This window comes from Arachis hypogaea, chromosome 20 (assembly GCF_003086295.3).
Source record: "Arachis hypogaea cultivar Tifrunner chromosome 20, arahy.Tifrunner.gnm2.J5K5, whole genome shotgun sequence".
Taxonomy (NCBI): Eukaryota; Viridiplantae; Streptophyta; class Magnoliopsida; order Fabales; family Fabaceae; genus Arachis; species Arachis hypogaea.
In genome coordinates, this window is record NC_092055.1 from 109,074,749 (window position 1) to 109,085,325 (window position 10,577).

Here is a 10,577-nt window from a genome sequence, read left to right on the forward strand (position 1 = left end):
ATTATCTACTATGATTGTTCCTCCTAAAAGGATTAGGGAAATTACCTTGGAGTACATACAATTCTTATTTGATTGTTACTCCTGTACGAGATGTTTCTCCTAAGAGATGTTCAGAAGAAAAGTTATTTTCCACAAGACAGCAATTCTGATGCATGTGATACTAATAAAAAAACACCTAGTTTAACCCGTTTCTATAACCATTTGTACACTTCAAATCCAACCATTCAACTTATATCAATTTAGTTTTCATTTGAAGAAATATTCTATTCTTTAAGATGTTCTTTAGACTTTCATCTTTTTGGTCTCATACCCATATGAAAAACTTTATTCTCCTTTTGATCATCCTTTAAACCATCATCATTATTTAGGCAAAATAAAATTATACTTTTGATGCACAATCACCTCGCATTTCACTCCATAATACCATTTCAACCAGTCCGTTTTTAAGACTAAGTTTAGGCGAAAGATGTGCACTTCTTTCCTCAGCCTCTCTCCCATTCATTATTTCCTCTTGCCAAGACCATTTAAAAGTTGAAACCTTGTCTCCACCCTCTTGTATTGTATAATTCACTATAGCCTTCTAATAAAATGTTGGATGGAAGTTGGAACTTTAGAGGGAAGGTTAGTTTTTCATCTCCAAATTTAAAGTGCCTAAATTTATAAAAATGAACAAGGGTTAATCAATATTTTTACATACTGTCATTTCAAAGTTCTCACATTAAGAGAAATTTTTACACAAGTACTATTTAACTATAAAATTATAAACATGATGTAGAATATAAGTGTGTCACCGAGCAAATTATGAAAGTGAAAACCCCCACCTACACAGTAGAATTTCTGTATTCGTACATCTAATACGAGTGATGAATCAAAATTTATAACCGCAAACTCAATTTCTGAAAACTAATATAAGAAATAATTTGCAGATTGTCATCATTAAGAGCCACCACAAGGCCCGGAAGCACACACTATCAAACCTCCCCTTTAAACTTCTCTTCATACATCTGAGGTTGCTGCAAAACAGAAGCAACAGTTTCTTGAATAATTGCTTAAAATAAAAGGCGTGATACAGAAGCACTTAATGTTTTTGTCCGAGACTAAACCCCATCTACAAGACAAGGGAGGTTAGTGTGATGACAATTTACTCCATGCCAAACAATGAAGTCAGCATCAGAATTCATGCCAAAAAATGCTTACCATGAACAAAGCTGAAATCAATCTACGTGCAAACCACCTCAGGTGCAATGCACGTTGAGCGGCACTTGCTGCTTCCACTGTTTCAAACTGCAAATACACAAAACCTGCACTGTTTCTGTATATGAAAATTCAAAAACAGATTCACAGTTAAACGATGCGACCTATGCATAATGTGTGAAAAGGAAAGAAGAACAAAACTAAGGGTATGCATGTATGAGTTCTCACTTGTCAACAGAGATATGCTTCACCCGCCCATACTTAGAACACTCTTCTTCTACATCCTCTTTAATGTCTAAATCAAAATCTGGTTCTGTCTGCATATCATAATATAGGACATCAGATAATATAGGACATCAGTGACCCATTGAATGAAACAGGCATAGTGTAACAGTACTCAAATCAGTTAATTCTAACCTCAGTGGCCGGATCAAACATATTCTTCAACAGTAAACACTCGCTGGGGGTTCCAACCGGCTCGGCAACTGGGTTAGTCATAAGTTGTGTTGGGAGAGTTGGTGCTGGTATTATGCCTGGATTACCAATAGGCAAGCTAACAGCTTGATGTGCAGGGGCCGACCCATTCACAACTGGTGGAACGCCAATGCTGTAGGTGTTTTGAATTGAGTGAGACAACAGACAAATGTACACTATTAGAGAGACAGGGATACACACACATATACCTACCTAGCAGCAATGCCAGAGCGATCCAGCTTCTGCATAAGTAAAGCTCTTGATTGAGCGTTTAAAGCCTGCAGAGAGAGAGAGAGAGAGAGAGAGAGAGAAATCAAAACTCCATAAAGGTAAACATCAATGTACTTGTCTATCAAATGGTAATCATCTCATTATCCATCCGTGAAAACTTATATAGTTATATTGATAATTATTAGTACTCTGTTTTGGTAGAGTTATCAGTTTGTAAAGTGATATTTAACCAAACATGCCGAACAATCCATAATATTATGTATTAATTATGAAGCGTCAAGCATATTTGTAATATTGTCTGATTCAGCTAGGAAACCAATGGCGTTTAGCCAAGTAGAAGTTTAAGGTTTTCACATAACACACGAGACTTACCAATCCACCTTCATCATCATCAAAGTCTGCAGATTTCGCAGTTGTATCTTGGCTTCCAACATGATCAGTTACAGATGAGACCTGTGTTTGACAAACAGAATCAATTACATACATGATAAAGGGTACAAGAAACCGAGAACAGATAGATCCACAAAAATATTACCTTGATAGTCCTGCCAGCAATTTCCAGTTTTCCATTTAAACTCAGAGCTGCCTTGGAATGCTCAAGATGAGCAAACTGTTCAAGAATGAATATACATAAATAACAGAGACGAGTATTATCACTAAGACATCATTTTTTCTTTAAGATGAAGGTTAGTAGCAAACTTGAACAAACCCAAAACCCTTGCAATGTCCAGTTTCCAGATCAAGTGGCAATTGTACAAGCTCCACTGGACCAAATGGCTCAAAAATCTACATGAAAAGAAGTGTGAAGCTGGTAAATTATAAATTAAAAAAAATCAAATAAAGATTCTAATTACTGAAAACTTATCAACAAACCAGATGCATAATGCACTACACCAGTTTAGAGAAAACTACTTGTATGCAAATGTACATTTTCATGAAATTATTGGTTGGCTCCATGTACTCATTTATAACAATGGCAACAAAAGCTCATTCCAACCATGTTCACACAATAAAAAGCAAAGCAAAAACCAAATACCTCTCTCAGTTGACTCTCGGTCATGTTGAAGTGAAGGTTCCCTACATACAGTTTCCTGTCTACAGCTCCATATGGTCCTGCTACACCAGCAGCTCCACTAGTAGTATTAGATTGAACAAGGTTCTTTTCAGCCTCAGAAGGTTTAACCATCACAGGCTGTCCAAGGAGAAGTTGGCCAGAGAGAGCAATTGCCATTGGCACTGACATCACATCATAAAATTCAATATACCTGCAGCCTTGTCAAGAACGTCTGTCAAGTTTTCAGAACTATGAAATATAAACCATTACATCAAAACTTATAAAGCATATAGCAAAGAGATGTAGGGAAAGAAAACTCAAGTGCAGAGAGCTCAATCTGAGTTTCTTTTGATGTATCTGACTCATGTAAAGAAAATGTTAGCCAGTCAGAATAAAAAGTACAAAACTAAAGGATATATTGCATTTACAGCTTAATCGAGAAATATAAGGAAGCAACCATGATCCATGGGGAAGGGGAACCACCAAGAAAGGTAGCATTAGGTAGCCATCATCTTTATCACTTATTCACTTATGTGCCATAAGTGCATATCAAAGCCTTAGAAAATGAATCCTGGCATAAAAACCAGTGTAGCATTGCGTAATATATCTTGGACAATTTTAAAAGGCAAATAGCTTGAAAAGCATATACATCTCATCTAGACGCTCACTGACCACTCTACCCATCTAAAAATAAATTAGAAAAAAATAGAGATAACGATAAAGGAATGAAGGAAAATATTCATTCCCATTAACCTTATCAAGAGATCACCACAAGTGATATAAAACTGAAAAGGTTGAACAGCATAACAATGAAATCCTCGCTGTACAGCAAATGTAGAGGAACAAAATTGGGAAAGGACCAAAATGAAAACCAGGATTAATGTCATCTACCTTGAGTACGCAGGATGAATTGATTAAACATGAGTGCAAGGTATTCCCATCATCCCTCATCATTATTGCATTTCTAGTCCATTTAAGAATACAGTTAAACATGATTCATGAAAGTGGATATCCTAATACCACAACAAGTGCATGCATATGAAGTATAAATTATTTTACAAGAAAGCCTTACCCAACTCCTTTAGATCTTCTTGAGTTCCTATCCATGATAAGACGAACATCCCTCACCTAAAAGCAAGGATCACCAAAGGTACAGCTAAGAAAATATTGAAGGAGGACGAAGAACGAATTCATTTTTAAATAAGTCACGCAAAACAACTAATGGTTATTGCTCTTAATAAAAACTATACAATGAAAAGGACATCCCGGTGCACAAGCATCTCACGATTACGTAGGATCTTGGGAAGGGATGCAAATATAGGCAGCCTAACCTAATAACTGTATCAGTGTAGGGTATATAATACCCTAACTAAAATATTTCCAACTAGTAAAAAGTAAACTTTCTTCAAGTAACATTCAAGACTTTAAAAATCAACGTACCTTGCCAGCTTTAGAGAAGAACTCATAAACATCCCTCTCTGTTGCCTTCAAAGGCATCTGAAATCACCACATCGCAACTTGGTAATCATCAAGGGGGAAAAAATGCCAAATAACCTGATATACCAAACCTTAAAATATTCATATGAAAAAACAATAGAGCTAACTAAATAACCTGGTAGGCAAAAACAGTTCGCTGATCCCTTTCGGGATCTGCCTCAGGCTCTGCAGCTTCTTTCTTTTCCCTTTGTCTCCTGTAATTCCATTAAATTCAGCTATTAGAAAACAATAAGGGATAAAGAAAATCATCAAATCCAAACCTGATATTTAGACTGTATAATTTGTAGCAATAATTCAAACGTGAATCGCTAACATTAGAGTCCAAGACAGCACCTATTCTTGAGAGGAAGTTATGTCCCAAACTCAACTGTAGCAATTATTCGAAAGTATATTGTTAATATAAGAGTCCAAAGAATCACATATCACTTAATCAATCTTATAATATTGATACACACTAGTGCCACTGGTCAGGATTTTTTATTTTCTCTGTTATCGTCACACTTCTAATATTTAAAAAAAGATCCATCATCCTAGCTACTTATGATACTTAAGTATAAACCCAATACCAATCTCAGAAAACAAGGGCATGTTAAGAACTCATTCAGACAGTACATATGGTAGGAAAAAATGAATAAAACTTATCCACAAATAATTCATTCAAAATCTTTATTTGGCATTACAAAGTTTTTTAGAGCAAAACAATGTTCAGCTAGTAGCTTAGGGAAAACACTCAACACTGCATTGCGTTGCACCAAAGCAGAAATAAAATCAACAGCGATCATTCCCTTTCTTAAATACCCATGGAAAAGCCATAACAATGTAGACAACCTGCCATGTACCACTAAGCGTTCACTTGAAACTAACAACGAATGCTGGCTGTCGCCGATGCAAGTTAACTAACAACCTCAACAGACTGAGCTAGCTATAGAAGCATTGACTCATAGGACTAACGGACTAACAATTGAAGCAAAAGAGTAAAAAAAGAAAACACAGTGCACCAAAGAAAATGGGCGTTGAGCTGAGGAAGAAGAATACTTTACCGGCCATCTCTCGAGTCAAAATCACGCTCTCTGTCTCTGTCTCTGTCTCGCTCGGAACGAGACCTGCTCCTCCTGGACCCCTCCTCTCGTTCTCTGTCCCTCTCCCTCTCCTTTCTCTCTCTTTCCCTTTCCTTCTCCTTCTCCTTCTCCTTCTCCTTCTCCTTCTCCTTCTCTCTGTCCCTTTCTCTCTTCTCCCTCTCTTTGTCCCTCTCCCTCCTATCCCTCTCTTTGCTTTTCTCCCTCTCCTTCTCTCTGTCCCTGCTGCTCCTCTCACTGTCTCTATCTCTGTCTCTGCTGCTCCGCTCACCGTCTATTTCCCTGTCGCTGCTGCGGTGCCTGTGGCGGTCCTTGTCGCGGGAGGACCGCTCCCTATCGCGGCCATCCCGATCCTTCTTGGAGCCGTTCTCTTCGTCGGCCCTGGACTTCTTGATGCGCCCGTCGTAGGCGGCAGCGTCTAGATCGTCGTCGAGCTCGTCGCGCTTCCGGTAGGTTTTCTCGGAGCTGTCTTTCTTGGTCTTCTTAGACGAATCTCTGTCGTCATGGTCCTCCACCGTCTTCTCCAAGTAGTCATACTCGTCGAACTCCATTGCTGTTGCTGCTCTCAATCTCTCGCGCTTTGTGTCAGAGATTGCAGAGGAATCCCTGAAATTCTAGGGTTTTGGGGGTTTTCTGTTGGTTCAGATGGGGATGAATAAAAACGTCGACGGGTATGGTTTGGTTGGTTCCTCTCGAGTGCCTAATCGCTTAACACTCTTGAACAGTGTATCAATAAACAAACAACTCGGATCAAATATATACGCGTGGAACGCCAAATGTCGCCAAAATTAGCTAGCAAGAGTAACACTCCCAAAACACGTTATTTTATTATTTACTTCGTTAATTCGTAACCCTTTTGTTGTTTTTAATCATCATTCGCTACAAAATTACACTTGCATCTGATAAACATTTTAGAAAAAACTACCATTTTTATCTATAAAGTTTACGAACGCGAACAAAAATACTTATACAACATGAAAAATAACTTTTTACTCATAAAAAATTGGATCAGTCTATCAAAAATACCCGAACGTCTTGAATTCGTTTACTCCGTTAATTTAAAGGCCAGTATGACACGTTAAGTGTTTATCTGGTTATAAAACAGCAATGTGATGTGTTCAAATATGTTGTTACCATTATAAAATCACTCCTTTTCTTAATTTATCCTCAATTGTTTTCTAAATTCAAAATTAGAAACCCTAGAATGTTTAGGAGAAGCAAAGATAATCATTATTTTTCAAATGGAAGCATCAGTGGAAAATGGACTTCATCTTTCAAGAGGAGTGAAGAGAAAATTCTATCTGAGAGATGCTTCTGTGAACAGGATATGGTGTTGCTACAATCTGAAACCTTAACAAATCTTGGGAGATGGTTCGTTAGGTGCCCTCTACGAAAGATAAGTCATTTTGTTTTTGTGTTTCTATTTAGGTTAACTTATTGTGAATGATTCCTTATTCCTTTGTTTCACGCGGTAGACAATGGATTGCAAGTATTTTGTATGGGTGGATGAGATTGACGGAGGGATTGACAAGAGTCCTTGTTAGAAAAAATCAAGATAGTTGTTGTGCTACCCCTGAGGTCAATGTCACTAGGTAAAGAAAAGAGATTCGAGAGAATAGTTTGAAGATCTTGTTAAAGATGGAAAAACTCCAGGGTGAAATTAGAGCTATTAGGTCATGGATTATAATAATTTTCTTTGGTTTGTTAATTTGTGTAGGCTAGAATATGTTCCAATTAATCAATATATAATTGTGTGTATGGTGTATCTTGTTTTGGGGCTTTTTTGTGGCTATTTGGTTTTAATGACAATAAACTTTAAAATTCTGTTAATATCTTCACTTGGTGTAAAAAAGTCAAGTTGTATTATGACATTAGTGCCCATAATTATTGATATATTTGATATTTGTGACATTGAATGTAATACGTATTTGACAAAACAAGACATAAATGTCGTGAATTGACAAATCTAGCTGAAAATCTGGTATTGTACACTAAATAACGAAAATGTGACATGAAAACAAAACTGAATAAAAGACGTTCATTCCATACGCTATAATAAACCTGAAAATAATTCTAACATAAGCATTTTATCAACAAAAACTTCAAAACAAGTCTATGAGATTTGATGTCAAAGTAGTAAATCCAAATTACTTAAAAATACCAAAACAAACCATGAACATGAAAGCATCAAGTAGTGCAATATAAGCACTAAACATAAGTTACAAAAAAAACCCATAGTATCAGAATTTTAAAGCTCTCATTCCAGTAAGTCCTTGATCAAAAAACAATGTCACACTAGAAAAATCATATTTGTTGGATGTGGAGTTACTGCTGCCACTAGAACTCCCATTGTTGTTCCCACTTGAAGATTCTCTTGTTGGTAAGCGAAACACAGGTACTGGCCATCTGCATGCCGTTTGAATTGTGGATGGTGGAGTTGGCATGAATTGAATAAATCTTGAAGTGGTCCCTTGATTTGCACCATGTATTGTTTGTCTGGTAACTCTTGGAAGAGGTTGGTTAGTTGGTGGTGTAGGTCTAACATGAGATGGTTGTGGTGTGGTAGGCCTTATAGGAGTAGGTTGTAGTGGGACAGGTCTGAGGTGAGAAGGTTGTGACGGTGGTAGTCTTACTGCCATATGTTCTTCAGTAGGGTTCACAGAGTTCACCACATCAACATTCACCTATGTAGGATGATTGCATTAAGTCAAATGTTTAGTGCAAGATAAATTGATTTTCATGCTAATAATTAGAAGAGGAGAGTGAATACAAAAAATTCACATTAGGTGAATCTGAAACTGAGGCTTCAACATCTGTAGTCTCTAAAGTCTCTTCCCAATACATCTTTTGCTTCTTGGTAGCATCCTTATCAACATCATCAACACTCATACCTTTAGTTGTTGCTGCTGCACCCTGATGCTGACTACCAGTACCTACTGCAGCTTTTCCGCTAGCCATAGCTTCTTTCTTCTTGTCACATCCTCTATTGTTATGACCAGTCTAAGAACACATGAGCAATTTCTACAATTTTAATTTTTTAAAAAGACAATCAATATGTACAAAGTAAACAAAATGAGACATAGAATATTAGGTTATATGATAAACCCATATTTTATGATATATTTTGTGCTCAATTTGAGTGATTTATTCAATCCTTCACCCACTTATTCATATTAATTGCATGGTTTTACTTTCCCTTCCTTATTATGTAATGTATGTGAAAAACATGTTTCCTATGCTTAAAAATAATTATTTTGATTACCCTTTATTTCCATTCGATGCCGTGATTCGTGTGTTGAGTAATTTCAGATCTTCTAAGGCAGGAATGACTTAAAGGATGGAAAGGAAACATACAAAATTGGAAGGAAAGCATAAAACGGAGTTTTTGAAGAAACTGGCAGCGACGCGATCGCATGATTGACGCGGGCGCATGACTGAAGTGACCGCGTGGCAAGGAAAACTCCAGACGACACGACCGCGTGACCCACGCGGACGCATGACAGAGGCCACGCACCAAAAATTACAGAAAACACTCCCAGCGATTTCTGAAGCCCTTTTTGGCTCAATTCCAAGTCCAGAAGGCATAGATCAGAGGTTATGAAGTGGGGGAATACATCCATTCAGAGGAGAGTCTCCAATTAGTTAATATTCATGAATTAGATGTAGTTTTGAGGGAGAGGTTCTCTCCTCTCTCTTTTAGGATTTAGATTTAGGATTTTATTCGCTTTCAGGATTATCTCTTTCTATCAGGTTCAACATTCCTTTTTATTTATCTTTTCAATTTAATTTATGAATTCTTCTATGTTACAGATTACTCTTTTGAATTAATGTTATTTGAGGTATTTCAGTTTATTATTGCTCTCTTTTATTTATATTACTGTTGCTTCCAATCTGAAGACATTTTTATTCCAGTAGATTTACTTTTTTCCTTTTTGGTCTTGGTTAAGAAATCAGTAACTCAGGAGTTATCAAACTCAAACATGATTGATAATTGTTATCTTTGCTAATTGAATTGAACTTCAATAATCCCAATCTTTCCTTAGGGATTAACTAGGAATTGAGGATCTAACTAATTAGTCACTTGACTTTCCCTTGCTCTAGCAAAGGTTAACTAAGTGGAATTAAGGTTCAATTTTCATCATCATTGATAAGGATAACTAGGATAGGACTTCTAATTTCTCATACCTTGCCAAAAGTTTACTTTACAGTTATTTATTTATTTTACAGTTTTTTACCTATTTTAATTGCAATTTAAATTACTTGTTCCTCATCTTCACAACCCCAATTTACAATCTTCATAATCAATAATAAGAACATACTTCCCTGCAGTTCCTTGAGAAGACGACCCGAGGTTTAAATACTTCGGTTATCAATTTATTTAGGGGTTTGTTACTTGTGACAACCAAAACGTTTGTACGAAGGGATTTTTGTTGGTTTAGAAACTATACCTACAACGTGACTATTTTTATAAAATTCTTTACTGGCAAAAATCCTAACGTCAAAATGGCGCCGTTGCCAGGGAACTGCAATTGTGTGCCTTATTATTGGTTATTGTAAATACTTTTCTTTTACTTGTTTATTTGTCTTTATTTTCCCCTTTTATTTCCATTAGCTACTATGAATTCTCACCCCTCTCGCTTTGAGTTTGGTTCTAATATTGTTGAAAGGAGTGAAAGTTATAACAGGAACATGCATCAAGGTCAGAGCAATCAAAGATGGACGGAGCCAAGAGGATCTGATCAACCCTTTAGGCAACAACACCCTCCAAGATATCATGGACAAAGACCATTCTACAATGCATACTAAGCAAATAGACATGGTGGACAACCTTGTGGTTACCAACAAGCCCCACCCTGCGCTTATAGACCACCCTCTCAACACAACTTCGAACCACCACACTCACAAGCTCCTTTTCACCATTCGCCACCATATGATCCTCATTTACCCCGATTCCAATCCAATTACTCCCAAACACCACCACTTCCCAATGTACCACATCCAAATCCATCACCCCGAGAATCAGAGGTTTGCCTCAAGGAAACAGTAGATCA

General features: G+C 37.0%; 1 protein-coding gene across 1 annotated transcript; it reads right to left on the bottom strand.

Annotated features, from left to right (window-relative positions):
* Nucleotides 1-676: 676 nt before the first annotated feature.
* On the bottom strand, nucleotides 677-6,424 carry LOC112782350 (uncharacterized). The gene is made up of 13 exons (XM_025824703.3): nucleotides 5,491-6,424; nucleotides 4,566-4,644; nucleotides 4,394-4,450; nucleotides 4,026-4,081; nucleotides 2,936-3,164; nucleotides 2,599-2,685; nucleotides 2,435-2,509; nucleotides 2,272-2,352; nucleotides 1,882-1,946; nucleotides 1,612-1,801; nucleotides 1,423-1,511; nucleotides 1,198-1,312; nucleotides 677-1,013 (listed from the first exon to the last, which is right to left on the bottom strand). The coding sequence occupies exons 1-13, from the start codon at nucleotides 6,075-6,077 to the stop codon at nucleotides 972-974; spliced, it is 1,752 nt and encodes a 583-aa protein (XP_025680488.1). The 5' UTR covers nucleotides 6,078-6,424; the 3' UTR covers nucleotides 677-971.
* Nucleotides 6,425-10,577: the final 4,153 nt, after the last annotated feature.